Source organism: Monosiga brevicollis, genomic scaffold (assembly GCF_000002865.3).
Source record: "Monosiga brevicollis MX1 MONBRscaffold_4 genomic scaffold, whole genome shotgun sequence".
Lineage (NCBI taxonomy): Eukaryota > Choanoflagellata > Craspedida > Salpingoecidae > Monosiga > Monosiga brevicollis.
The window spans coordinates 479950-507829 of record NW_001865041.1 but is presented as its reverse complement, the minus strand read 5'-3'; the positions used below and the strand labels follow the sequence as shown (position 1 = coordinate 507829).

General features: G+C 56.1%; 7 protein-coding genes across 7 annotated transcripts in view; 4 read left to right on the top strand and 3 right to left on the bottom strand.

The window, feature by feature from the left end:
- The window catches only part of MONBRDRAFT_14889 (uncharacterized protein), a gene marked incomplete at both ends in the record, with an annotated part of 2151 nt that extends 1494 nt beyond the window's left edge, over positions 1–657 (bottom strand). Inside the window, 2 exons of the mRNA XM_001743573.1 lie at positions 30–166; positions 494–657. Of these exons, the coding sequence (XP_001743625.1) occupies positions 30–166; positions 494–657 (301 nt within the window). The remainder of the gene's footprint in view (positions 1–29; positions 167–493) is intronic.
- Positions 658–2074: 1417 nt separating this feature from the next.
- MONBRDRAFT_19938 (uncharacterized protein) lies at positions 2075–4474 on the bottom strand (the record flags this gene model as incomplete). The annotated part of the gene is made up of 9 exons (XM_001743572.1): positions 4394–4474; positions 4139–4192; positions 3763–4032; positions 3489–3662; positions 3236–3364; positions 3040–3148; positions 2839–2928; positions 2598–2740; positions 2075–2461 (listed from the first exon to the last, which is right to left on the bottom strand). Coding segments are annotated over exons 1-9 (1434 nt in total), but the record flags the coding sequence as incomplete, so codon positions are not given.
- Positions 4475–5192: 718 nt separating this feature from the next.
- On the top strand, positions 5193–6908 carry MONBRDRAFT_36127 (uncharacterized protein; the record flags this gene model as incomplete). The annotated part of the gene is made up of 1 exon (XM_001743820.1): positions 5193–6908. The coding sequence occupies one exon, from the start codon at positions 5193–5195 to the stop codon at positions 6792–6794; it is 1602 nt and encodes a 533-aa protein (XP_001743872.1). The 3' UTR covers positions 6795–6908.
- Positions 6909–8355: 1447 nt separating this feature from the next.
- On the top strand, positions 8356–11517 carry MONBRDRAFT_31450 (uncharacterized protein; the record flags this gene model as incomplete). Its single annotated transcript, XM_001743819.1, has 14 exons — positions 8356–8584; positions 8670–8740; positions 8832–8877; positions 8963–8991; positions 9103–9158; positions 9252–9419; positions 9511–9647; positions 9757–9831; positions 9951–10062; positions 10139–10285; positions 10368–10589; positions 10706–10761; positions 10856–10917; positions 11091–11517. Exons 1-14 carry the CDS (start codon positions 8516–8518, stop codon positions 11515–11517), a joined length of 1677 nt encoding a protein of 558 aa, XP_001743871.1. The 5' UTR covers positions 8356–8515.
- Positions 11518–12886: 1369 nt separating this feature from the next.
- MONBRDRAFT_14895 (uncharacterized protein) lies at positions 12887–17173 on the top strand (the record flags this gene model as incomplete). The annotated part of the gene is made up of 13 exons (XM_001743818.1): positions 12887–12957; positions 13132–13185; positions 13301–13574; positions 13692–13820; positions 13914–14046; positions 14128–14287; positions 14371–14429; positions 14563–14823; positions 14918–15239; positions 15361–16121; positions 16312–16457; positions 16605–16940; positions 17096–17173. 13 exons carry the CDS (start codon positions 12887–12889, stop codon positions 17171–17173), a joined length of 2784 nt encoding a protein of 927 aa, XP_001743870.1.
- A 158-nt stretch (positions 17174–17331) lies between these two features.
- Positions 17332–20565, bottom strand: MONBRDRAFT_19935 (uncharacterized protein). The gene is made up of 3 exons (XM_001743571.1): positions 19445–20565; positions 18455–19322; positions 17332–18406 (listed from the first exon to the last, which is right to left on the bottom strand). The coding sequence occupies exons 1-3, from the start codon at positions 20458–20460 to the stop codon at positions 17810–17812; spliced, it is 2481 nt and encodes an 826-aa protein (XP_001743623.1). The 5' UTR covers positions 20461–20565; the 3' UTR covers positions 17332–17809.
- A 1654-nt stretch (positions 20566–22219) lies between these two features.
- MONBRDRAFT_6232 (uncharacterized protein) lies at positions 22220–27692 on the top strand (the record flags this gene model as incomplete). Its single annotated transcript, XM_001743817.1, has 6 exons — positions 22220–23344; positions 23550–25235; positions 25685–26335; positions 26803–26877; positions 26956–27440; positions 27503–27692. 6 exons carry the CDS (start codon positions 22220–22222, stop codon positions 27690–27692), a joined length of 4212 nt encoding a protein of 1403 aa, XP_001743869.1.
- Between the last annotated feature and the right edge of the window lie 188 nt (positions 27693–27880).

Sequence of the window (27880 nt, the reverse complement as noted above, 5' to 3'; positions counted from 1 at the left end):
CTGGTCAGGTGCCGACACCTTGGCATCACCGTGGCACATGCTGGCAGTCATACTAATCACTTCGGTCTCAAACTGGCGCAAAGAGGGAAAGGCAATCGGGTTGAGGCCATTCTCGTGGGCGAACATGTCGTATGCCTCCTCCAAAAGTTTGGCGCTGACGGCATCGCTGCCACGCTCATCCGAAAGCTTGTGGAAGGCCTGGCGAAGAGTCTCCCAATGTTTATCTCCCTCAGTGGTACTACCGTGAGACAAAGAATGGGGTGAGCCAACACAGGTCGCTTGGTGCAGATTTAGTGCTTAGCTGCGCACGTGCGCCAGCGTTGACACAGACGATCCCGGGCCCGTATGCCCGCGCCCCCCCCCCCCCCCCCGCTGAGTGGGTTGCAAGGGAACGTGGCACTGGGTTCAGCAAAAGGAATTCGTTCGCTTCCGTGCAGCATGCCCTTGCCATCTCCCGGGGCTGAACAACGAAGATCCGAGTGGGGGTACTCACTAAACAAAGGCGAAAAGGGAGCCATCTTCGGCCGATACGTCCTTGTTGCGGAGTATTTCCATTTCCTTGAGGATTTCCTCCGGGGCCATGCCCTTCTCCGGGATCGTCTTGATGGTGATGGCTTTGTTGTTGTTGCTACTCTCGGCGTCATCATCGGCCAGCATTTTTTGCCGCGCTTCGCCGGCCTGCATGGCCAAGACCCAGTTCAGGGCAGCCTCCACGCCAGGAAGAAAGGTGCGAGCACCCACAACAACGGCTTTGGCCACGCCACCAGCACCCTGTTGCAAAAACACCTTTGACAGGTAGTATAGGAGGCAGCTGGCGGCCACATAGCCGAGCAGCTCCACGCTGTTCGTCATGGCGGCGGCGATCGCAAACACCTTTGATCCCTCGAAAAAACGTGCCAGACTTTGGCACTAAACTGCTGACCACCACACACACACACACACACACACACACACACACACACACACACACACACACACACACACACACACACACATCCGCAAGTCTTGCTCGAATGCTCGCCGTGCGGCGCTCCTTGTTGCCGCTGCCGGAAAGGGACCACCACAAAGGTGTGCGTGACTTGACTCCCTATGACCGTTGACTTGCGCCCTCCTGGTTACCTAATGTTAGTGATAGGAGTGGCTCTGGAGAAGGGCGCAAGATTTTGTCAGAAAAACCTTGCAGATCAAAACACGACTCGCACGACCATGATCGCAACGTCCATGATGGGAAAATTTAAAAATCGTTCGATTGTCACTCAGCGGCCATGAGGTGATAGAGAGAAAAAAAAAGAAGACATCGGGAAACACTGCGTACACGCGCACACACATCCACACGCACAACAAAATGAAGTCATTCACATGTCCATTGGGATGGCTCATACCGCAGACGACATGTGCCGAGCCAGAGCAATCACCGCCTATCCCATCGGTCGACTCGGGTAAACCGGTAGTTTGAAGCCATTTGGGCCTGCAGAAAGGGCCGCAATCAGGACCCCAACAGGACTGACTGAGACAAGCGTGCAAACACGGCTTGCATCAGGAAACATCACAAAACAACCGACTCTTGTTGATCGGAGGAGCTGGGCTGCGCTTAGCGCCGGCCTGCGGCAGGCTTCTTCGGCTTGTTGCGACGGCGATTCTTAATGTTGGTATCACTGTAGTAGTTCTTAGCCTTGGTTTTGTTGGTGGTCACGCGCTGCTCCTTCTCCACGACTTTAACTCGCTTGCGCTCAGTTGCTGGCGCTTTAACAGACCAGCCATCATCGGTGGCCTGCGCAGCAGCCTTGCCCTGGCTACTCGGGCGGCTGCCTTCCTTGCGCTTGGCGCTTGGTGGGGTCTGAACCGCACTGGCCTTGGGTGACTGGCTAGCGCTTGTGCTGTTACTTGCGCTGGCCTTTGCCTTGCCCTGTGGTTCATCACCTGCTTCGTCCGCCTCATCCAAATCGGACCAGCCGATTTCCTCATCCTCGTCCTCCTCGTCACCATTTGCATCGCTCGCCGCATCATCCTCGTCGAGCTTCTTGGCAGACGCCAGTTCCTCCGCCTCATTATCAACAGCTTCATTAGTTGTGGCCTCAGGGTCGGTCGCAGAACGTCCCTTCTTATCAGACGCATCGTAATTGTTGGAGACAGCAATGGTGTGCAGCTTCTGCTCGACACCCATGAAGTTGGGGCGTGACTTGCTCTGCTCGTCCGTCAGTTTGGGCGGAGGGTTGAAGTATGGGATCTTGCCCCGCTGCCAGTCATGCAAGACCATTTTGGCTACCGTAGACACGTCAGGCTCACCGCCCTTGAGCAGTTTACCAGACTTCTTGGCCAGCTTTTCCAAAAAGTCAATGTGATCATCTGACGACCAGTCATTGATGCCATAGGTGCGCGTAATGTAGTCGTGCTTGGCCCGCTGCAAAATTTCCGCCACGTGATCCTCGGGAGCTGACAGATGCTCCACGCGCACGACGCCCTGAAAAGAGTCACCAGTCGCGAGAAAAACAGTCGTTGTGTGAGCCGGACCACGCCATGCCACGCCCGGTAAAGCAGAAGAGAATTTGACTCAGATGCCAGCGAAGCCACCTCAACAAGCATCACTCATGCCTCACCTTGAGAACGACGTCCGTCTCCGAGTCATCGCTAGGATAGACCACGCCGGGGCAATCAATCAAAAAGATCTTGCGCATGAGCGTCACGTATTGCCACACCTTGGTTTCACCAGGAATGGGTGCCGTCTTACAAGCCTTTTCACCTACATACACAAGCGGGTAAAAATTGACGTGAGCAAGTGAATGTTTTGCAAGAAGTTGGCTGGAAAGAAGCACCGGTGCATCCAAGTAAAATACCAACCCTTGAGCGTGTTGATGATGGAGCTCTTGCCGACATTGGGATACCCAATCAAACCAATGCTAATCTGCTGCTTTTCCGAGTGCAGTTTACCTAAAAGCAAATGACAGAGTACAGGGCCATGGCATAAGCAAGCAGGGAATCGACAGGCGCAAACCGGTCTCTGCACATCAACTCTAGGCCACGACGGCTGCCTCAACACACCGAATTGACGCAGCAGCTGGATGAGAGCACCCTTGCCAAACGAGTTGTTGATGTTGGCATGGAATGCCAAAGTCGGGTATTCTGCCGACAAGACTTGGACCCAGCGCGTCTGAGCAACAATAACGCAGTGTCATCATGATGAGAGGAGGATGAAACTGGTTGGCAAGCACATGCTTTCTCACAAAACACCACGTACCGTCACCCAGGTGGGGACCAGATCACACTTGTTCAAAACAAAAATGAGATGCTTGTGCGTCTTCTCCTCCTTCAAATACTTCTCCACGTGAGGAGAGCGCGTGCCTTGCGGGTCGCGGGCATCCAAGACCTAAGAGCCAGGCCGCAAGTGCCACACATGATGCACATGCAGATGATTAGAAGAACAGGATCTTCGGACGACTCAGAGCTGTCACCATCGATGTAACATGAACAGACAAAACTTTGCGACATACCTGGATGAGGACGTCGGAGGCATCGACCACCTTGTAGAGCTCGCTCCAGATACGTTTCGATTGGCCGGCGCCAAAGATCCAATCGCGCACGTGCTCCTTCTCGCCAGAAACCTCATTCTGCTTCAAATCGCGATCCTTGGTACTGTCATATGACTCGGCTGTTGTCTCAGCGTGCTACAAAAAAGTCCAACCAGCAAAATCAAGCCAGTCCATCGTGTAAGCATCCAAGCATCACACACAAGGCAGACGTAGATCATGGCGAGGAAATGCCAACCTTGGCCAAGTCTTGCATGCTGCCCACAGAAAGCTGGGGACGCTTGCGCTGGGCTTTGGGGCCAAAGGTCTGATCGAAAGGTTTGGTAGCCAAGATGTCCACCGCCTTGGCCTTGGCGGGCTCCTTAAGGAGCGACATGGGGAGCTTGCTCTCACGCATGATAAAAGTGTACGGATCCTTGCGTGCCTCGATGGCAGCTTCACGGTAGTTTTCCAGCTCGGTCTGGCCGATGACGCGTGTATTGCCAAACCACCGACGGTTCGGCTCAACCTGTGTCCATAATCACGCAAACGCACGTCCAAGTGCCGACGTAAGCGAGCGACGCGACCATGACGAGCGCCTCCTCGACCCTACGTCTACATGTGTGTGTTCTTACCCGGGCAACTGTGCCAGACGAGACGGCGCGTTGGAAGGGTGCCGCAGAGATAATCTGTAAACAGCCATAATCATGAATGAGTACCAGGGCTGCAAGCTGAGGGGCCCCGACCCTGTCAGCCGATGAAGGCTGCTTTCAACGAAGGGAAGAAATTTAGAAAAGAAATAAAAAATTACAGAAACAAAGCAGAAAGAAAAAACGAGAACGAAAGCAGGTTGCCGAGAGCGACCGCGGCGTTGGGCATGGTGCTTGTACCTTGCCCTTGCGATCACGGATGGCCCGACCACCACTTTTGTACATTTTGAGGCGATTGACAGTTGAGCGCGACCGCATGTGCGGGTCCTTTTCGTTCTTTTGAGCGCGATCTAGCGCATGAGATGGGGTGCACGGGCAAAGCCTGGGTGAGCCCGTGGAAAGCAGAGGACTTTGGCATATACCAGCCGACTCCACGGCACAGGGTCGGCAGCCGATGCACACGAAGCCGGAACGTAGTGGTGCCAGAGTTGTTGCAGCAAGACAGGAAGCAAGGTTGACGGCACCGACCAGGGTTCATGCTTGAGTTGGACTTGCTGATGCGGCCTTGAACCTTGTTGCCTGAGCGGGTGCCCGAAGGCCCCGAAATCTTGGGCTTGGCCATGTCGATGATGATAAGAAGAAGAAGAAAAAAAAAAAAAAAAGACCAACGTGCTCGGCGCCGACCGACGAATCAGCGCGCACGGGACTGTCTACAACGTCACACCGCGTCGACAAGAATGTAAGGCTCGTGGCCGGCAAGGCATCGCATAGGACCGGTTGACCAAAGGGCTGTTCTCTTTACGAGCTATACTGATGCTCTGATGGGCAAGCTTCTGCCCTGCGCGCAGTGGACAGGGCACGACGGGCTGGCCTTTTGGTCGCCAACACGCGCAAACGTACCAGAGTTTTGGAATGGCCGGTCACCCAAAACAAAATTGTTGCCACACACACACGCGTTTGTGTGAGCACGCGGGCGGTCGAGCAATGTCAGAAAAAGATATGTCAGAAAAAGGGCAATGTCAGAAAAAGAGCAATAGCAATGTCAGAAAAGACAAATTTGTCTGACAAAATTCGGGTGTTTTCTCGGGCGTCAACAGCGTCCCGGCCCACCAGGAGGGCTCGACGGCAAGTCGCCAGTGGAACAAGCGACAGCAGCACGCCCCAGCGAAAATTGGTCAAGCGTATCGACGTGGACCATGATATGCTGGCAGAGGGACGGGCTTGGGTACGAGAGAAGCGCCGGGAGCTGGGGCGCCAGACGTTGACAGTGGAGGTTTTGGATGTGGTATCGACCCACTTGTACCTGCGGCACCAAGCATGGTTGACCGCCCAAGAGACTGACACGCCTTCCAAGCATAATTTCGCCCACGAAGTTGCTGCTTTGCTTGGGCGCAACAGTAATCTCTGTAGCTCTGCGTGGAAAGCCTTTGCTGACGATCGCGAGCTCCACCTTCCACCCGCGTCGGCGGGACCGCGCGGTTTCAAGCCTCAGCGTATTCGTCGGACAAAGGCGCTGCGGGTTGCGATTCGCAACTTTCTGTACTACAGTGAGGCCCGGGGCGAGCGTGTGGTTGTTGATGATCTGACCCGCTACCTTTGTCAAACTGACCACTTTCCTGCGCACATGTGCGAGGTCAGTGGGAAAGAGCGTCTGGCGGTCCGACGATGCGTCCAACGCCTTGTCAATGATTTGGGATTGCGCCATGGTCCACGTCGTGGCATCAAGTATCGTGAGAAGGGGCATCGCATCGCCTTGCGGAACAAGTATATTCAAACCATGCTTCAAAGTCGCGATGGACACCGCATCGTCTACGTGGACGAGAGTTATATTCTGCATCACCATTCTGACCCAGAGGAGGCACAGCAAGCGACCCACGGGCAGCACACGGGCCAGCGCATTTGTTTTATTGGTGCAATCATCGGAGCCGACCCGACTGTTCCTGAAGCCCAACGGCTCGAGCAGCATCACGCACAACTTCTCGAGAACACGGTTGACATCTTTGCTGCCGAGCAGAACGCTGGAACCCACGACTATCATAAATCATTCACCGCAGAATACTTTGCAGGTTGGATGGACAAATTAATAGCGGAGTTGGCACGGTTAAACGTGAAGAATGCCATTATTGTGATGGATGGCGCCAAGTATCACAAAAGTCTGCCGCCGACCGCCCCGCAACGATCTCAACACAAAGTTGACTTGATTGCCGCCTGTCGCCAAGTGGGCATGGACGTTGATAGCAATCTATATAAGAAGGAAATTTGGGCTCAGGCCCGGGCTTGGATTCGAGCCAATATGCGGCCAGAGACCGTGACAAAGGCTGCGGCGGCTGGCCATGAGGTTCTCTTTTTACCGCGACACTACTCCGACCTGCAACCGATCGAATCGGTCTGGTCTCACATCAAGGGGCAAGTGGGTCACCGCAGCAAGCACACCTTTGCCCAGGTCAAGACTGCACTTGAGGAGGCCTTTCAGAATCTGAGCCACGAGAAAGTGGCTGACTGCATTGACCATTCATGGATGACCCTTTGCAATCTTGCTGCGGTACTCGAACGACTCCAGGCTAGAGCCACTGATAGTGAGAGTGACTCTGACAGCGACAGCGATAGTCAGTCGGATGGTCAATTGGAACACGACGAGTAGCTGCTGCCTTCCATCAGGATGGCCCGGATGGAGGAAGACCACGCAAGACAAGCACGGGGGGTTTGGGGTTGCAAATGCTTTTTCAAGACATGAATTGAAGGACAAAATAAAGCGATCCAACCAATCAGCCTCAAAAATATCTTCACAACCGGCCGATACACTCTCCAACTTGAACGTTTTTGCGGGGAGATTGATTTGTACGGGCGGGGAAGCACAGCCCAAATTTGTTTCAGTTTACAAGGGTGCGTATCATGTTGGTTGTTGCATTGGCAGGTGCGTTAAAGAGGCGCATGACGGCATGCGAGCGCTCGAAGCGGAATCAGTCCACTAGCTTGGGTCGGCTGAGCCGCAGAATTTTGCTGTTCCTGGTTCACCGCACCCAGCTTTGCATCAGAATTTTCGGTTTGATGCGTGGCTTGATGCGAACCAACCCCAAGATTTTGTGCATCGATGACCAAGCGCAGTTGCCGACATCTGCGTCGGCGGGCACTCTCACGTTGCTGCAGTAGGCGGCGGGCTCGCCGAAAGTCTGCTAACACATGGGGCATGGAAGCCATCGCCTTGCGCATATGAGGTATGGTCCATGTTGACAGGGCTGTGCTCAGCCATGGGAGCCCTTGGGAAAGGTCGACATCCTCGCTCAGCGGCCAGGTGGTCAACAGGCTGGCGAGATGGGGCGTGCCATGCCACGTGGTGGCCTCCCGGCGTAGTGCCGCTGCCCGCGAGGAAATCTCAAGCCTGGACCACGTGCAGGGCGGATAGCGCAGCTCTGGGCGGCCTCGACTGCGAGCTCGCTTGCAAGCCGGTTTTGGCGTTGATTGTTGGCTCGGCGTTGGCGCTTGATCAGGGGTCGCCGGCATGTCCGCAGCACTGCTGCTGATCCTGGACTTAAAGGGCGACATGGTCGGGGCAGTTGGTATTGGCACAACATGCCGAGTGGCACGCGGGTTGGAATCGGGCGACAGCAGCGCCAGGCTAGGTTGGGGCGTGCGCACGGCCTGCCCAAGGCAAAGGGGCGTCAGTCCAACAGGCTGCCAGGGCGATTGGCTCAGGTCATGGGGTGGTGATCCAGTGCTTGGTGTCAGTGGTGTTTTGGGTGGGTCGCAAAACGAGTTTGCGCTAAGACCAGCCATGGCTGGTGAAGCTGGCTGTTCAGACGGCTCCTTCCGATGCAGGCCTCGTGGAGACTGGGGGCTGAGGGCAGGCGACTTCATGGTGACGGTTGGCGTGCTAGAGCCACTTGAACTGGCATGAACCTGGTGCATAATTGACTGTGCCGAGTGTTCCCCGGGGTCAGACAGGACCAGGGGGCGAGACATTCGAAGGCAGGCTTGCCACTCAAAAATAGCATTTGACATTTGAGAACACTGGTGTGGGGCGTGTGTTGTCTCGTCTGATCTGATCATGCCCACCAACTCTTGTCGACAAATCAAGACGAGTATTTTGGCGGGAAAAATCATGGTTTCAAAAGTGCGTCACTTGTCGCACTTTTGCGTTCTGTTGTTTGCAACACACACAACACACACACACACGTAAACATCGGTTCGACGACAGTGGCAGCGCCTTGAAGGCAACAGCGTCCGACAGAGCTCCACCTTGTATGCTGCAGCTTAGGCGGGTGCTGGTCCATCGATCCTGGAGACGTGAGCGGAGGACCACCAAAGGTGCACAGGCTGTAGAGGTGGGGCGTGGTACTGAAGGGTCGTCTGACGTGGTCGCTCATGATGGATGTGGATGTGCGGCCCAACCTCTTGGCTTGGTCCTTTAAGGACCGTTCGCCGCTGCTCGAGGTGAGCGCTCCGGCCGCACCCGTTTGCACATGCGCGGCGGTCATCTCGCGTCCAATTTCCAACCAGCTCACAAGCTTTTGGGCAGGTGTTCGCCAACGACAAAGTCATTTATGGCGGACAGCACAGCGAAGCAGAGAGAGAGGTGGCAGCCATCCGGTAGGCCTCCTGGTGCTTGTCTCGCAACAATTCTTGCTTAAGCCTGTGCGCCACACCTCATCAAAGCTTCCTCCGTGGGGTGTGGTGTTAGCACTTCACTGCCCATTCCATCAGCTGAAGGCATCTTCTACTTTGAGGTGTGTTGTCTGGCAAAACATCGGCCCGTCGCCACACGCCCTGACGTTCTCAAGCAATTTCAAAATTGATGCCTGCCCCTGCTAGGTCTCCATCATCAATGCCGGCCGACCCGGGTAGGCTACCCCCAACCAGGCCACAACAAAAGCCTGGCGTACCAAGGCATACAAGCGCGATGTTTTGGCTCAAGCGCACACGCGGAAACTTACGTTGGCTTGTGGGTGCAGGTTGATTTCCATCGGGCTGGCCAACACAGCCACACCCTCCTACTCTTCACTGCCTGGTGCGTGTCTTGAGAGTGAGCGCCACCAAGCGTAGGACAAGCTGCTTGGCCGTGGATCAAATTATGCAATAATTTGTTTGGCATACTTCATAGGCAAGGACCGTCATTCATGGGGCTTTCGGGGTGATGATGGCCACTTTTATGAGGTGGATGGCACCAACTACGCCTATGGCGCCCCCTACAGCACGGGTGACGTGATTGGGTGCTGTTACAACAGCTTGGATCACAGCATGTTCTACACATGCAACGGCGTCACCCTCGGTCTGTCTTACGCGCCAGTTTGAGGGATGCGCCCGTTGCTTCGTAAATTGTTTATCTCGCTCGGATCTCACCTATTCCACTGGCGGCTCAGGCGATATTCGTCTGGATATGCCGAGCACACAGCTGGAAACGCTTTACCCCCTGCTGGCCATTTGCTCCAACGGTGCCGTCACCGAAACCAATTTTGGCGCTCAACCCTTCAAGTTTCAAATTGATACATTCAAGGCGGTGGGTTGCTTAGTTCGCATGGGTTGTAGTCGCAGGAACTACTCGGCGACACCAGGGTCAGCACTGTAGCTTGTACGCGTCCTGATCAATTGTGCGTGCATCACATCAGACAATCCGTGCCCGCCTGCACGAGGATATTGTACGACGCGAGCTAAGCCCGCAGGCCGTAAGCAGTCTACCCAAGGTCAGCAACTACCGTGCGCTTGTCTTGTTGCCCTGTCCGCGTCGAAGGCCGGCTCCATACTACCAGCGTTGCCAGGCCCACTGTTTGTCGCGGGCTTCTGATACTGGATGCTTGCTCAGTTGGTGGCTGATTATCTTTACCATCGCGGTTACACTGAGGCACTGGGCAAGCTATCGGCGGCCACAGGCATTACCATTCATGCCAACGTTCAGCTCAGCCAAGCCCGTCGAGGTGCGAACGAGCGACAGATGTGGGGCGAGGCGAGTCAATTCTCATGGCTACCGGCTGTGCTTTTGGCCTCTTGTAGACATTCAACGCCACATTGCGCGCGGCGAAGCCGCCGTGGCCAAAGAGCTGCTGCAGGAACGATTTCCCATCACGTGGGCCCGGCATCCCGACTTGCGCCTGGATCTCGAGTGCCAAGAATTTGTTGAGCTCGTCTCTCGCTATGCCGGTTCGATACTCTGAAAATCCGTTTTCAATTTTCATGGGCTAGGGCAGTCGTATTAGACCCTTCACTGGGCGTGTGCCTGTAGATGATATGGACGCGCATTTGGAGGAGCTAATGCAACGAGGCCGCCAGCTTCAGCTTTGCATCGAGGACGAGGCATTTCATGGGGATGGTCCACGGCAACAGCGCATTGCTACACTCATCACTCTGTTGGCCTACCCGAACGTCAAGGAGAGCCCAGCGGCCCCTTTGTTAGAGACGGCCCCGCGTGAGCAGTTGGCATCGCGCGCCAACGCCCTGATTCTCGGTTCGTTCCCCTTTGGACTGGTGAAGCAGCGCCGTATCACAGATGGGAGTATGTTTATCATTGGATCTATTATATTGGCCAGCTCAAACGACACGCTTGAACATGTTGCCGCGCAGAGGACCTCAAACAGCCCAAATACTCGGTGCTGGAGCGCATCACAAATCACTCTGAGGTACCGCTGGGATGCACATTGTATTGTCGTCCCATTAAAACACAGTCCTGCTGTCGGCACGCTTGCTCACACCCTGCCTCTATCGACACGGTAGGCCAGCGTTGCCTGTTTGCGGGATAAGGGCGTAGGATGTGCCAACTTTCTGGAACTGGACACGTTCCTCGCTTAGGGCAGAGCCCACCGGCGGATGTGGTTTTGAAGATGCTTGCGTACAATGCTCTTATGTGTGGCCAGTCGTGCCTCTAGTGCAGGACGCAAGTTGTGCGTCGGTAATTGACGATCGTGCCGTTTTAAGACCCGTAACCACGACCGCCCATAAGCGGTTGCAGCTTCGTGACCGCCCGAGGCAGCCAGCAGGAGTTGCACGGCCTCTGTGGCCTCCAAATGCTCAAGAAGAAGATCCACAACTGCGTTGCGTGCTCGAGACCACAACCAGGTGGCGGTCAGGCCAATGGTTTGGGCGGTACTCTGTGCTATACGAGCCATCACCTGAGAATTTCCAACCAAGGAGGCATCGTACAAGCTTTGGTGATGGGTGTCAAAGGCATCTGCCAGGAAGAGAGGCGCGAGAACGCGGCGCCCAAAGGCGGCCTCGACAGCCAAAGCAATGGCGGCCAGATGCTGCATGGCATCGCGAGGAGGTGTTGTCGTAAGGGCCAACAGGAGAGGGAGCACTGCGAGCTCCAGCAAGCAGGCGACGAGGGCCAGCGCGCCACGGCGTTGGCACTCAACCAGGCCCTCCGCAAGTTGAGGTAGCTGATCCAAGGTGAGCGCCGGACTGATCAAGCGCACGGCTTGCTGAAAGTCCTCGACATTGAGTGAAATCAAGTCAGCTACAGCTGCGGCCTGTGTGGCAGTCCCAGGCTGGGAGCGCACCAGGCCCTGAGAGCTGCTTGGTGCTCCGGATGAGTTGTCACCAATATTGACAGTGGCTCGTAAGCGCCAGGCGCGCGTCAGGCGACGCACAATATCTGCAACACCAGCCCGTTGCGACGGCGCAGGTCGAGCCTCCAGGCTTGGTTCAAACATGTCGTCGTCGTGAGGCCCTGGCTGATGTGGTGAGGCTTCGGGGCTGGGTGACATGCGGGCGGGTAACTCCCGTGCAGCCGGTCGAGGTTCATTCGGGATGGCTTCCGCAAAAAATTCGGCATCCTGTCCGAGAATCGCGGCACGCCCTTGCATGGTCAGGACTGTACGCAAGTGAGCCTCATGCGCTGCGGCGGCCTGGGCAGCCGCTTCTTGCTCACATGCACGCTCCAGCAAATGCTCGGCTGCACGCCTTGGGGTCGAACTGGTCGGGGAAAGCAGTGTCCCAGACTGCATTGCATCCTCAACAAGACACCCCCGGTCTCGCCATCCGTTGACAGGAATGGGTGGCACGTGTGCATCGAAGATCTCAAAGGCCTCAGCAAAACGTCGCTGGGCAATCAAATGCTGTAAGACCCCCTCCATTGCCCCGGCTGACGTTGCCATCCTTGTCGGTTTGTGGCGGTGCAGCAAGCATCAGCAGTCATGCAGTTGTGACCCGATCCATCCTCCCCACTCCCCGGGGAGAGCCTCTCATCATGCCTCACACGAGCATGATCAGTCTTCCAAGCCGGTCTTGCCCGCCGCCATTTCGACTCGCACTTCTGCGAGGCCGATGAATGATACTGGAGTGAGCGAGACAGAAAGAGAGAGAGAGAGAGAGAGAGAGAAAGAGAGAGAGCAAAAAAAAAAGAAAAGTGTAAGCGAAAGTAAAACAGTTGTCACACTTTGTCTTTGTGTCAACGCGGATGAACGTTCTCTCTCACGAAACGGCGGCGACGGGTGGCAGCAAGGGGCAGTGGAAGTGGGATTGACACTGGCATCGGCGTTGGCAGCTGGGAAAGCGCCACAAAGAAGATCGGGGAAGGGGTACGACGAAGAAGCGTCGTTTGAATTAGACGAGGTACGAGGGACTTTCGGCTCTGAGGGAGCGAGAGGAGCTTGTCCATGTCAGCGGGGCGCATGTGCTTGACCTACTGGAACAGCATTGGTCGTGCGTCTTGCCTCTCACTCGCGATGCGTTTGTGGTGTTTTTCTCAACCTTTTGTTTGTAGGCGGTGGCTCATTGAACAGGGCGCCCGTCTCCAGTTGCGTCATCATGGAGCGCGACAAGCTCCATTTTCTGGGCAAGGAGGCCCCGCCCGGCTATGTGGCCGGTATTGGTCGTGGGTACGAGGCTTGCGATGGCTGACAGAAGAGCATTACCTCCCCAGCATGGCAGCGCGCACAAATCAGGGACAGCGCCAAGAAGGGCGCACACCTGTGTCGCACAGTTTTCGGTCCCATCACAGTGCATGCCAACCAGTGGGACCCTCATCTCTTTCAATCTGCGTGCCCCCGCAGTGCCTCTGGTTTCATGACCCGGTCTGATATCGGTCCAGCTCGCCCAGGTGGAGAGTAAGTCATACCACGGCCGTGCACATTTTTATTCATCCTCTTCTTCTTCTTCTTCTTCTTTTTTTTTTTTTCTGGACGTGTACAATGGGCCGGGTTGTCGCAATCCCACTCACAGCCGTGCGGCGCCGGTGTGCAGCAAAGCCAATGCGGTACCAAAGGAAGAAAATTTAAACGACACCAACTACGACGAATTTTCCGGATATGGCGGCAGCCTTTTCAGCGGCGGTGCCTACGATGCTGATGACAAAGAAGCTGATGCCGTATACGACGCCATTGATCAGCGTTTGGATGAGCGGCGCAAGGAGCATCGCGAGCGCCGAGAGCGAGAAGAACTTCTCAAATTCCGTAAAGAGCGACCCAAAATTCAGCAGCAGTTTTCCGACCTCAAAGTGCGCGCTTCCTTCAATCGCCACGTCATTCTGGGACAATCATGCCTGCCTTTGCTTGGATTGATGTCTGCTTTAAAACGGGGTTTGTGCTCACTCCCACAACATTGTGCTCATTAGCGCGATCTGGCAGAAGTGAGCACCGAGCAGTGGGCCAATCTGCCCGAGGTTGCAGATATCGGCAAGAAAACAAAGCGTGCCAAGCGAGAACGCTTCACTCCCATGCCCGATAATCTGCTCGGCACTGCGGTATGCCCTGGTCTCGCCACGCTTCAGTCTAGCCACTGCCGTGCACCTGCTCACACCGCGCCTTTGTTGCCCACCTGCCCTTGGCTGATGCAGACGGCGGGCGGTCACACAGAAATTGACTCACGTCAACAGAAATATGGCGGCCTGCAAACCCCCATGCCTGGCTCGCAAACACTCATGCCATCCTACGCCGGTGCGTGTCAATTTCTTGCTGCAACAAGTCGCCGTCATCACCCTCATTCCGACTGACATCTTCTCTGCTCGCCCCCCCCCCCCCCCCTTTTTTTCCCCTCGACTTCTCCCATAGGTGACCTCGATCTCGGCGAGATCGGCCGTGCGCGTAACACCATGATGGGAGTCAAGCTGGATCAGGTCTCCGACTCTGTTACGGGACAAACCGTTGTGGATCCAAAGGGCTACCTGACTGACATGAACAGCCTCAACCCCCAAGGCACCGGAACTGTGGCGTACGTGAGATGGGCCACCAGGCCTGCGTTTACCTGCTGCCCCTTGCTCGGTGTTGATCTCACGCATGTGTTTGCTGGTGTAGGGACATTGCCAAGGGCCGGCAATTGCTGGCAGCGGTGCGCAAGGCCAACCCCAACAACGGTACCCTCCTCATGTCTTGATCACTGTCTCTTGCCTGCGCACACACACTGTGGCACGTACTTTGGCTTGCCTCACCAAATCAACTCCATGCTCGCACCCTGCTGGACCGGCCATTGGCTGACCTGTGTCACAGGCCCAGCATGGATCGCCTCTGCTAAACTAGAGGAGCAAGACGGGCGCATCCAGGCAGCGCGCAACATGATCTTCAAGGGTTGCGAGCATTGCCCCAAAAACGAGGACGTGTGGCTCGAGGCTGTTCGTTTGCAGCCGCCACAAAATGCCAAAGCAGTCGTGGCCCAAGGCGTGCGCGAGCTTCCTTCATCTATTAAGCTCTGGATCAAGGCCGCCGAGCTTGAACAGGACCACAAAGCCCAACGTCGCGTCATGCGCAAGGGTATGTGCACCTACCTCCACCCGTCCCTCGGCCCGTGGCTTGCTGGTGCAGTCTTTCGTGGCGAGGTCTCAATGCTCTGATACTGCCTTGTCAGCGCTGGAGACCATCCCGGACTCGGTGAAGCTGTGGAAGGCAGCCGTGGAACTTGAGTCCCCCGAAGATGCCTGCATCCTTCTTGGGCGCGCCGTGGAATGCTGCCCAACCTCAACAGAGCTCTGGCTGGCGCTTGCCCACCTGGAAACCTATGACAATGCACGTAAGGTCTTGAACAAGGCTCGCAAGGCTGTGCCGACCGACCGTCAAATTTGGATTGCGGCCGCGCGGCTGGAGGAAACTGCCAAGAAGTTTGAGAATGTTGAGCGCGTTGTAGCTACGGGTATCAAGTCGTTGCAAGCCAACGGCGTCGAAATCAACCGGTATGTCACGCGCCTTCCCAGCTTCAGGATATCTATCCAGCTCACTTCGTCGGCTCACCGAAGCATTGGTGTTTGGGGAATCGGTGCTTTCTTTTTCATTTTGATTTTATTTTTGTAATAGCGACCACTGGCTTGAGGAGGCCCAGCGTTGTGATCTAGCAGGCAGTCCAATCACTGCCCAGGCGATTGTGCGAGCCGTCATTGGCTACGGCATCGAGGACGAGGATCGAAAGGAAACTTGGATTGATGATGCCAAGAATTTTGTCAACCACGAAGCCTTTAATTGTGCCCGTGCCGTTTACGCACAAGCACTTGCCGTCTACAAGGTTGATGATGAGCTGTGGCTTGAGGCGGCTTTTTTCGAGAAGGAGCACGGTACCCGCGTCTCTCTCGAGGAGCATCTCCAGGCAGCTGTGCGCCACTGCCCTCAGGCCGAGGTGCTCTGGCTCATGGGTGCCAAATCGGCATGGAACCACGGCGACGTTGGAACGTCCCGTCAGATTCTGGCCGCTGCTTTCGAAGCCAATCCTGGCAGCGAAGAGATTTGGTTGGCCGCCATCAAGCTTGAGTCTGAGAACAACGAGTACATGCGCGCTCGCAAACTCTTGGAGCGCGCTCGTGCCAAGGCCGGCACAGCGCGTGTGTGGATGAAGTCTGCCCGTCTCGAGTGGGTTCTGGATGACATCCCACAAGCCTTGAGCCTCTTGGATGGTGCCATCCAGCGCTTCCCCGATTACTTCAAGTATTACCTCATGAAGGGGCAAATCTATGAGCAGTGCAAAGACATTGAAGCTGCACGACAAGCCTTTGCTGAGGGTTTGAAGGCCACTCCAAAGGATGTGGAAGTGTGGCGTTGTGCCGCTGAGCTGGAGGTTTCGCAAGGTATGTTTGGATGCTGTTTTTTTTTTTTTTTTTTTTTTCTTTTTTTCATCGTGCCTACCATTTGAGGCACAGGTAGGGCAGCGATTTTTTTTTTCTTTAAGAAGGCTGGACTTAAAGATGTTGACAGCATTTTGGCTCATCTTCAAGCTCAATCTGTCTGCCTTGCCGTTGCGGTTGCTTGTGTGCTTAGGCAATTTCACCCGCGCTCGAGCGCTGTTGGAGCGCGGTCGTACATACAATCCCAAGAGCGATTTGTTGTGGCTTGACTCTGTGCGCGTCGAGCGCCGGGCTGGCAACCCCCAGGCGGCAGAGACTGTCTTAGCCAAAGCCATGCAGGTACGGCTCGGTTTTTATTTTTATTTTTATTTTTTTATTTTTTTATGTATAAAACATGGCTTCTCTCATGCGCTTGTGTCGTCCCGACGGTCTCCCAATACGCACCATGGCCCGTCGATGCTCTCAATTTGTGGGATGCACCTAAAGGACGTGCCGCTGTCTGGCAAGCTGTGGGCTGAATCGATTGCCATGCAACCCAAGGCTGGTCGCCGCACCAAGTCCTTGGACGCATCGAAAAAATGTGGCAACAGCCCTGAGGTTTTGGTGGCGCTGGCCAAGATGTTCCTCTCGGATCGTAAGATTGCCAAGGCACGGCGCTGGCTGAACAGCGCTGTAAAGCTTGATCCGGACTACGGTGATGGCTGGGCTGCCTATTACAAGTTTGAGTTACAGTATGGTACAGAGGAACAGCAGGAGGAAGTGGTCAAGCACTGCCTGAACGAAGAGCCACGCCACGGCGAAGTTTGGCAACGCGTTGCCAAGGTAAGCATGCGCGCATGAACGTTATCCCGGAAAGTTGGTGTTGTTTCCTCTGTTGTATGAACCACTGTGCACTGGAGACACACAACTTTCCGTTTTCAGCCGTCGAAGGATCCTGTTGACCAACGTATCTCTCTCTCTCCCCCTCTCTTGTCTAGGACCCGCGCAATTGGCGCCTGCGTGGCAAAGACTTGCTGGTCCTGGTGGCCAAGCACATGGACATTACCTTCAAGTAAATGACGACTGCCTTTCACTTTCACGGCATGGAGCGACTTTGTACCAGAACACTTGGGGCGACAGAAACAACAAGGGTGGGAATTTCGGAGCGGAGCGCTCCGAAAATTGATGGATGAATGAAAAGTTTTCATCGGAAAAAAGGCTCCGAAAAGTAGGATCCAGATCAAAGAGGATGAATTAAAAAGCGGGTTGAGGAAAGAACACGAGCGCACATGCGTGGGCTCTCCACTCCGGCAGGAGCCAAGGGCATGTGCACGGGGAGGAAACAGACAAGATCAAACAGATTGGTCGAAAGGCAAGATTCGACACCGCACGTAGAATGAAGTGGTGTGAATCCAAAGGCACACAACAAGGAGCCACAAACCATTTGGCTGCGTAGCCAGGCTTGAGGGCCAAAGTTGCAGAGGAAACTCAAGCAAAATAAGGCAGAGAAACAAAAAGAGCCGTAAGCATGGACATCGGGTTTGGCTAATCAAGAGACAACAAACAAAAGAATGACAAACAACTAAAAGCAAAGACGGGAAGGGAAGAAAAGCAGACGAAGAAGAAGAAGAAAAGAGGTTGTGGAAAAACCCGCGGGAAAATCAGACAGAGCAGACTGATAAGAAAGGGACGATGCTCTTCAAATTGGCGCCTTAGACGCGATGCCGCCAGACCGTGGCATAGGCCTTGACGTACTCAAACTTGCGGGCATGCTCACGGAGCATAAAGGGCATGTCCATGACCTCGAGCAGCTCGAAATTGTCATTGAGGGAAGCATGCAGCGTGTCAATGGAGCTGACCTCACCATCGAAGGTCTCGCGACCACCCAGCCAGAGATCCTTGGGTGTGTAGCGTTCCATCCAAGAGAAGGGGGAGGAGACAAAGAGGAGGCCACCGGGCTTGACGAGGCCACGCGCGCCTCCCAGGCGACCCAGCAAGCTGCCTGGGCTGGAGAGGCGGTCCAGAACGTTGGCTACCACCACGGCATCAAAGTTGCCAAGGTCAGGTGGTAGGCAAAGGGCATCACCATGCTTGAAGGACACGCGGCTGCTCTGGTGGCTGGGCGTGGCGGTGAAGTGCATCTTGATATCACCTTCCTCACGCACGTACGACTGCAAGCTGCCAGTCTCCTGGATTTCTTGCGCTGTCTCAATGGCATTGCTATTAATGTCATAGCCCAGAACCTCTGGAAAGCGCTCAGCCAAGGCAAAGGCGACGCCGCCGACGTTGCAGCCAATGTCAAGAGCGCGCTGTGCCTGGTCGTTCTGGCCAAGATGCTTGAACAGGGCATTGGCAACGCGAGTGGGATAAGCGCGGGCCTCAGCGGGAAGTTCATCGCCAGAGCCGTAGTGGAGATGGATGTATTGCCGGACGACCTCGTCGGCGGCGTACTTGCGCTCTGTCTCATCCTTGTTGGAGCTGCGGAAGGGGTTTTGACCGACAAAGGGGCCTTGGTTGTCCATGCACGAGGTCACAAGCTGGGGTTCGTGGCGGTTGGGCTCGACGAGACGGAAGCCAGAGTGTTGGAAGAAGTGGGGCCGGAAGTGGAAGCGGGCAAACATCGAGGCCTCATCACCGCAGGACATGTAGGAGCCACCAAGAATCAGGTTGTGCTCGCCATCAAAGCAGGGGAGGGTAAAGTCATTGTAGTAAGGGTGGACGCGGAAGCCAGGCAAGGCGCTCATGTGATCCTCATGCCATTGCCAGACATTTCCAAAGACGTCATGGAAGCCCGAGCTGGCGGGCTTGAGTCCGTCGACGGGGCTCTCCGAGCCATAGGCGAGGTTGAGGTTCATGCCAAATTGTTCGGGCATGGCACGGCCGTCAGCCACCATGCTGGGATCACGGTCAACGCCGAGGCTAGTCTGGGTCATGGACTGGTCACGGATGCGATGGTGTTCAGCCTCAGTCATGAGACGATACTTGTTTTCGCCAGTGAGACCAGCCTTGCGCGAACGCCAGTTGGCAAAGGCCTTGGCCTCGTGAAGGTTGACGTTGACGGGCCAGTCCCAGGGCATGTCAATCTCCTCAAAAATGGCACGGAGGCGGTACTGGTGTAGACCGGCAGGACCGGTGCTAACCCAGAAAGTGGGCCATTTGACGTTGCGGAAGCAGCGCCACTTCCATCCTTCGGGCTCCCACACGCTCTCGTCCAAGTAACCACCGCTACGCAAGCATTGAAGGCGGGCATTTGCAGAGAGATGAGGGGAGAAGAGGCGAGAAGAGGAGAGAGACAGAGAGAAAGAGAGAGCAAGGGCCCAAGGCAAGCAAGACGAAGCAGATCGCACCTCTTGACAAACTCGAGGAATTCACCGTTGGAAATCAGGTACTTGGTGGCATGGAAAGACTTGACATGCATCTGCTTCTCACCATACTCGTTGTCCCAGCCGTAGGAGGGAAAGTCACGGGGCTTGCCCAGAGTGACAAGACCGGCGTCCACGGGCAGAAACTCATTCTCCGGGTAGTGCTCGCCTTCCTTGACCAAGACGTTAGGGGCTGGGGCGCTTTGGTGGCTCGGGTGCAGGGGCGGAAAGTTATCCGGGCGGCGCAGGAGGGAGAGGGGAAGTTCGCGCATGAGGACGCTCGAGGTCTCCAGATGAATCTTCTCGTGCTCGGTGCCCATGACAAGGGCCCAGAAGGGGGAAGCTTCGAGTTGGCTGATGGTGTCAAAGGCAGGATGGTTCTCAATGGCATCGACAATCATGTCGTAAACTTCCTGGCGGTACTGGCGCACTTCTTCGACGGTGGGCCAGAGCATGTCGTTCTTGCTCAAGTCGTCCCAGAGCATTTCGTCGACGCCAGTCTCAAAGATGTGCTCATAGTACTCGTTGATGGGGGCGGAGATGAGGCCGGCCACACGAAACTTGTTCACGTACACGGAAGCGGGGTGGGCGTAGTAGAAGATCTTGGGGTGACGCAGGTTGTGGTAAGGAGGGCGGTAAAAGGGTTCCTCGGTCTGAAGGCCCTCAAACAGAACCTCGGTCATGGTCCAGGTGTTGTCAAAGTAATCGCGCAGCTGTTGGCGGGTGACGGTGGCCAGGTTGGGCTGGGCCAGGGCCCGGATGACGTTGTCCTCGTCTACGCCGGGGCACACGCCATAAACTGGAGGTTTGCCCGTCCACCACTGCTCGGGGCGAGGCCCGACAAGATAGTCGGTGGCGCCATTGCAATTGACGTTCCACGATTCAACAACAGCCTGATGACCTTGTTTGGCAGCGGCGGCAGCTTTCAGCGCACCGCTGAGTGCAGGGGTGGTCGTGCTCAGACAGCGACGCGCCGTCAGGCGCAGGGCCGTCACAATCATGCTTGTGACTTTGTCTGCTCAAAGGCAGCCACAAAATTCGACCCAAACGGCGTTGCAATTGTACGATCAGGACAACCGGCAACGTCTGCGATCCAACTCCCTCCCCACACCGAGCGCAGCAGCAGCAGCAGGGCGGGCAGCCACAGAAAATCGAAGAAGCAGAAGGAAACGAGGAGGAGGAGGTGGAGAAAAATGTCTTTGTGGGTGTGTTTGAAAGTGAGACACACGTTGGGTTTCGATGGCACGGAAATCTATCACAACGGAAATCTATCACAAGCAGACGAGAGAGAGAGAGAGAGAGAGAGAGAGAGAGAGAGAGAGAGAGAGGGGAAGAAAGGAAAAAAGGAAAAAAGGAAGGGGAAGAGGAAGGGGAAGGAAAGGAACAAAGGGGGAATAGAGGGAGTGGATGGCTCAAACAAAGACGTGGGCCACGTGAGACTCTTTGACGCTAGCGGGGTGGCTGTGGAAAAATGACGGTTTTGGGTCAGGTTCAGCCGGGTGTGTCGACGGCGGGGACTCAAGAAGGTGAGGTGATAAGAAGGGAGGAAGGGGGTGCAGGCTTGAGTTGGCTGAGGGGCTTGGTACAGCCCAACGATCGCGGGCGGGTCGCAGTTGGTCGAACGGCGCGGAGCCGGGAGAGAGACAAGTTAGCTCTTGCTTGTGACTTTGACTTTGGAGCAAAGGTGGACATCCATCACATAACATCATCACAACGAACACACCATTCCTGGAGGAAATCAGGAAACAAAAGGAACAAAAAGGAAATCACACACGCACACACACATATACTGTACACAAGAAGGGCGAGGCTTACATCCGGATGTACAGAACGGAAACACATGCGCCTAACTTGATCATGTAAGACAAAGGGGCCAGGGTATGCAAGCTCACGAGCAGGGATTTCAAAGGGCAGCGCCAGGGATCCGGTCCAGTCCGGTTGATGTCTCTCCAATGTAGACACAGAAGGACACGAGGGCTGGGTAAGGTTCGGCCTTGTTGTCCAGAGGTGGACCCTTCTCGCCTCCCAGCCCTGACAGTTTTGCCAGTTTCCTGGAGAAAGTAGCATCTGACGACAGGTTGACGACACCAGAGCAAGCTGGGTGAGAGAGAGCTGACATCGGAAACCCTAACTTGGTGATTTCTTGTCAGCAGGACTGCTTGCGACCGTTACTCCTTCCTCATGGCATTGTGTGCTTTGGCACCGCACATACCCTGCCGTGCATATCGCAGCCCCTCTGGGATCGTGAATCACAGAAGCATGGGACCATGGCTGCCGATGCGTGTGCTTACCAGGGCTGGACCCCGTCTCGATCAAGACGGTTTGCGCTCTTCATGTTGCGCTGCATGGACAAGAATCAAGGAACCAAGGAGGACACTAAACTCTCACTGTTTTCGTCAGTTGTCAGCCAATCTCAGAAACAGTGGTTGTGAACTGTTATCGCCTATCAACCAAAATTCTGGGCAAAAAAAACTCCGCGCTCAGCTCGGCTCTTAGCTCCGCTCAATCGCCGAGCTGCATGAAACAAGGCTGTTGCGCGTTGATGTGCCGCCACACAGAACGCGATCAAGCCCGTCTTCGAGCCTGTCCGAGCTTGCCTCCCCCCCTCTCCTTCCCTCCGGTGGTCTAAGGTCCTCCACTGGCAGTCATGCAAATCCACTAAACTGCTTTCAGGCTTGGGGCTGCGGGGCTTGCCCGCCACCCTAAATCCCGTCAGCCCTTGAGCAAACTGGGAGCCAAGCCTCGACCTGTGCTCTGACCATGGCGACCGAACGCCACGTCCATGGCATCCTGTACATGGGAGGTCCTTATGGGTCTTCCTCGACACCTCATGACCCGGAGGCCTTAAAGCGTGCCCCGCGTGAGCTGCCAGTCCCGACCCATACCTCACAGGACCCCATCAGCCAATGGCTTCCGCTACCCAACGTCGATGCACGCTGGCTAGCCGTGCATCAGAGTGGCCGCTTGACCGTTTGGCGAGGCGACGCACTCCTTCCTTTTCGTGCGGATGGCCCTCGGTCTGACGAGGTGCTCCAGCAAGCCCACTCCCCTGCCCTCTTGTTGCCCACAGATCATCCCGGGGTGAGCCAACGCCAGCTCCCTGCCGACACCAATCGCCTGCACTACCTCGAAAGTCTGCAGCTCTACCTCAGCTGGAGACAAGGAGGACGCCGCCTAGGCCTCCTGACTTCCGAGTTTGAGGTCTTGGATGAACTCGAGAGCCCCGAGCCCGTGCATGCCATTGCTCACCCGACAGGTGCCCTTGAAATTATTCTTTGTGGCAATCAAGAGCTCCATCGCCTGGCTTTCCGTCGTGGACGTCATCTGGAATTTCGTACCGCCTATCGACCGCAATGCGAAGGCAGTCCTGATAAGCCCCTGCGCCACCTCGTGCTTGACTCCGATGAAGAAACGCATCAGCGCCTCTACGTCGCTATTGGCAACTGCGTAGCCATTCACCGCTGCCTCAGCGGCGAATCCGTCGCCGCCATCAACGACATCTTTGACGCCGATCTCTCTTGCATCTATCCGGATCTCAAGGAGCACGTGCTGCTCGTAGCCTCGCGTCGCGGTGCCATTGCTGTCATTAACATGAACAACTGGTCGCGCTTGGCGACTTGGGTCAGTACCACGGCCCCCATCGTAGCCATCTACGAACACCGCCTCCTTCCCAGTGCCATCCTTGCCCTAGCCGAGGATGCCACCCTGACAGTCTGGCACTACCACTGCCAAGATTGCATCCTTCAGCGCCAGCTCCCCGAGCAGCCCAAAGCGCTCTATCCCCTGCCCCACCACCCGAGCCTTTTACTCTTGCTTGGCACCAACACCTCCCACATGTTTCGCCTCAACATTCTCTATCGCCTTTATAGCCTCATGTTTGAGCGGGTAAGCTTCTTCCCCACGCTCCTCCCCTGCATGGAGCGCTTGAGTCCCGATCCTAGCCCTTGCCCTCGTTTTGGCAAAAGGATATGAGGAAGCCAGGCACGGCGAAGGGCAGCTTGGTGTTTTACGTGGCCATGCCTTTCCTTGCTTCAATGCTGCCTACCCAGGTCTCTTATTTCACGGCTTCTTTGCTGCCACGCTTTGATAGATTACTAGCTTGGCACGCCGCTGGTGCGCGCCCGATGAAGCCCATCTCTGCACCCTGACACATCGGCAGCAGGCCATTGTTCTTGACGCCCAAGATCAAGCATGCCTGCTTGAGACAGAGCGCATGCCTTTTTTGGGTCCGACCCGCAGCATCAGCCTGCTTGACTCTCAGGACCTGTGGTGCTTTTGCTCCACGTCAGGGCAAATCCGCTTCTATTCGACTCAAAAGGGCGCCGATGAGCTCGAAGCCTTGCAGCCCGACTGCCTTTGGGCCCCGTCTCTTCCGCCAAACGGCGCGACATGCATCGCCACACTTGAATTAGCACGCCAACACCCGTTGCCCGAAACCCCTGACCCCCGGAGCTGGCGCGCAGGCTTTGGTCGTGCTGTTCAGCCTCGCTACCCCATGACAGAAGCTTGGCGCACTTGGCGTACCGAGCAGGCGCCGCCCCCTAACATCCACGCTGGCGTTCTCGTCGGGTCTGAGGATGGCCACTTGCGCCTCATCGACCTGCGCACCCAACGCCTGGTGGAAGCCTTTCCAGCCATTCACGCAGCGGGGCTTGTGGCCGTAACTGCCGACGTATCTCAGCCTCCGCCCGTGCGCTTTCAGGGTACAGCACCACCAGCCTCTCTACCTTGGCACGTCGCATCATATGATGCAGAAGGAGCTTTGGTGCTCTGGGCACTCACGCCAATGGCAATACCGCCTCTTTCACCTGACGCCAACTTTGAGGCGACGGAGGAATGGGCAGCACACCCTTACATAACCGTGACCCAGCTCCGAGTCGTCTTTCTCTTGGATCGCATCTACCGACAGGTTCTGCACTACCCGCACCTCATCACGTGCGCACGGCATGAAGAAACTGCTCGTCACGTCGTCAGCGTCCTTGATGTAGCCCAGGACACCACAATCTCGCACCACGTCCTAGACGATCACGATTCACGTGTGATTGGCCTTGACCTCAACCCCCACCTTGATCTCATGGTGACTGCAGAGGATGCAGGGATCCTCAAGCTTTGGTGTGTCAGCCGCAACTCCCTACTTGCCACGATTCAGCTAGACAGCCCCGTGCAAGGCATTGCCATCCAGGAAACCGAGTCTACTACACCTTGCATTGTTCTCGCCACGCGCGGGCACCTTTGGCAGATGCCCCTCTTGCCCTTTCTTCCGCGCCGCTACTTGCGTGGCATCCTCGGCCCGGGACCGCGCCCAGAGGCAGCCTGGCGTGCCAACCTAGTGGATGAACTTCACCACCCTGAGCGCTTTGGTCGAGTCAATCTCTCCATCATGCCTAGCGCCAACGGTCACACCCAGGTGCGTCACCACCGTCGCTCCACATTGGCCGATACGACCCGACATCAAATGAAAACCATTGAGTTGGAACGCCAACGCGTGGCCAGCCAAACCCGCCGGCTGCTGGACCGAGAGCGTGACCTGGTTGACATCAATTTACGTCGTGACAAAGCCATCGAAACCACGGCCGTGCCTTCTCGAACTCGCAAGGCGCAGCGGGCTGCACTCAAGGCCTTTGCTCGTCAACTTCACCCGCGCCTTGCCGTCATTGACGACCTGCACCGGCAATATGATGAAGAGCGGCTGCAGGAGGTTGTACAAGCCTCGCTCTCCACCCTGTCCGATACCGACATGCAAGATCTCCGTGCCGCCGTGGCTGCGCTTCCAGAGGTATTGTGCTCAAGCCGTCGCCTTGACCTCGCACGTCAGCCTGGTGTCCGTTCATCGTGGAACAGCCCTCACTCTCATGGCCCCGCTTGTGGCGTGCTTCTCGATTTGTTTTCCGTTTACCATGATAGAACCAGGCCGGTGCCAGCGAAAGCCTCCGGCGTCAATATCTTTATAATCCCTCGGACCGTCCTCCACCCCCAATGGCCCCTGACCTTTGGATACCCAACTCGGCCGTATGGATCCTCATGAAGCGTTGGGGCGTGGTGCCAGAAGAAAGCCCAGCACCAACCGGGCCACCGCTTCCCGTGCCCTTGCCAGAACCGCTTAATGACCAGGTGACTGATGTGCACCGGCACGGGCGAGGGCGGGTTGATCGACATGTTGGTTTATTCTCCGACTCACGCGTGGCCTGCTTCCAACGGCTTGGCCCATTCATTTAAATTTTATAGCTCTCGTCAGAAGAGGAGGACGATGGGGTAGGCCTGATGGATCTGCTCAAGAAGAACCCTGTCATCAATCTGTCCAGCTCAGAGGAAGATGAAGAAGAAGAGGAGTCGCCACGTCGACGGCGCCGCCGCCGCGCTGCGGTTGCTTCCCGAGGGTTTCAGATGCTTGATGAGCGTGAACGGCCCGCCAAAGCCCAGGAGCCACCTCCAGCAAACGAAAGCGCCAACGATCGGCCGCCGCCTCCGATCAAATCACCCAAACCGACACGCTCAACGCCCAGCGCCCCCAAGTTTCCACCCGTAGCCCCGCCGCTACCTCGCTACTTGTCACAGTTTCGGGAGAAGCATTGGTTCAAGTTCCGCTATCCTCGTGCCGTTCCCAGCACGTTTGACTTTTTGCGCCCAGCGCCGTCGGAAGATGAAGTGGCGCGAAATGTATTAGCTCAGATCCCGTACCGGGCCGTGGTGACCTTTCTGGCCGGCAGCGAACTGTCGTTTTCTGGCCCCCCTGTTCGTAGCCTCCTATCTCAGGCAACATCCACCGAAGATGCCATTTCCATCGTGGAGAGCATCGGCGTTCTCAGCGTTGACTCGCACACCGACTCTATCACCCGCGCAGCGATCCGCCGGACGCTACTAGCTGCCTTGGACCCTGTGCGTACACACGTTCTCTGAGACTGAATTGGCCGACTCTGCGCAATTTGTCCTCACACCTCATCTCTGACCCATTCCTTATTTCCGCCGCACACCCACTCAGGCAAATGATATCCGTTTACGTGGCGCCGTAGTCCATGCAATCAACGTGTGGTGCACCTATTCTCGACGCTGCTTTGATGGTTCGTGTCCACAAGGCAGCTGAAAAGGTGTCGTGATCACAAAGGTTGTGCTCATCGGTTCACTCGCCTTTTCGTTGCGCGTTTTGTGGGCGTGTAATTCTTGCAGATGAATTGGCCCGTGCCTTGCTGACGGCCTACCTTTGCAGTCTACCAGAAGAAGAGGCGGTGCGTCTCCATCCAGAGGCCGCGCTATGCTTGGCAAACGCTATGGTGGTTCTTCACTCACCAATTGCAACTGTGTCATTGTTGTGCTTGGCCACCACATAGTTTCGATCTCTGACCCAGCACTGCTTTGCTATGCATGGGCTGGACGGCGAAACGGATTTGTTATGGCAGCACTTGCGGCAGCAAGCTGATCAGGTAAAACCAACGCTCGGCGATTGCTGCAGCTTTGAGGTGGACTCATGAGCTCGACTTGTGCCTTTTTGCCTCTTGCAGCTCGCGCGGCGGGGTGCGGCCTCACCGCGGCCCCCGGTTGCATCATCAATGGCAATGGCGCTTGACGATGAGCACAATCAAGGGGATCACTCTTCAGAAGTGGGGAGCGCAATGGCCGAGGACGGCTCAACAAACGTGGTATCGACACAGCCAAGCGTTGATGAACGGCAGCGGGCCGCCAGCGCAGCTCGGGAGCTCTTGTCCGACTGGCGCACAAGATTGGCATCTGCAACCACGCTGTCCCGCCGTGGCTCGACGGCTGTGACCATGGCCGCCCCCACTGACGACCGACCTCCTGTGCATGATATTGGCGAGTGTGACGCGATTGACGTGCTACGCTACTTTATCGTACAAAATACGGAGCGACCGGCGTCCGAGCCGCGGGCACGCACGCAGACTCCTCGCCTGCTGCGCAACCTAGACCGCATTGCGCGTGCCCCCTTGGCGACACAAAGCTTCCTGCCACGTCTCGGCTATGTTGGAAGGTCAGCAAGTGCTTTTGACAGCAACTTTCGGAGCCTCATCAGGCTCTGCCTTTGCTTGGCAGAGTTGTTGGGCTGGTCGGGCCGTGGACTGAAGCTACTTGTCCTAACCAGGTGGTTTTCGATGTTCTTCAATTGCCGGGTTCTGTAGGGCGGCGACACCGCGGGGAGAGCATCGAGCTGCATCGGCACGCCTGCCTCCGGTGCGCTCTGCCCCTGATGGAAGCAAAGAAGGCGATGAGCGCCAACAAATAAGACGTCTAGTCGACAATGCCATCGGTTCGTTGCGTTTGGTCAAATTGACGGCCATGATGATATCTGGTTTGCGCGCACAACGTCTTGGACGTCTTGGATGATTTGCCTGGGCTGACGGTGTGAAAACGGAATATTCTGCTCTGGGTTTAGACTTTCGTCGGCTACGCCTACGTCCCCACGATGTGGCA

Coding starts and splice junctions, on each gene's coding strand:
- MONBRDRAFT_19935 (XM_001743571.1), bottom strand. CDS start 20,460: ATGATTGTGACGGCCCTGCGCCTGACGGCGCGTCGCTGTCTGAGCACG. Junction 19,323..19,444: donor TTCCTCGAGTTTGTCAAGAG/GTGCGATCTGCT, acceptor ATGCTTGCGTAG/CGGTGGTTACTTGGACGAGA. Junction 18,407..18,454: donor CCCGCGCTTATCCCACTCGC/GTTGCCAATGCC, acceptor GACCAGGCACAG/CGCGCTCTTGACATTGGCTG.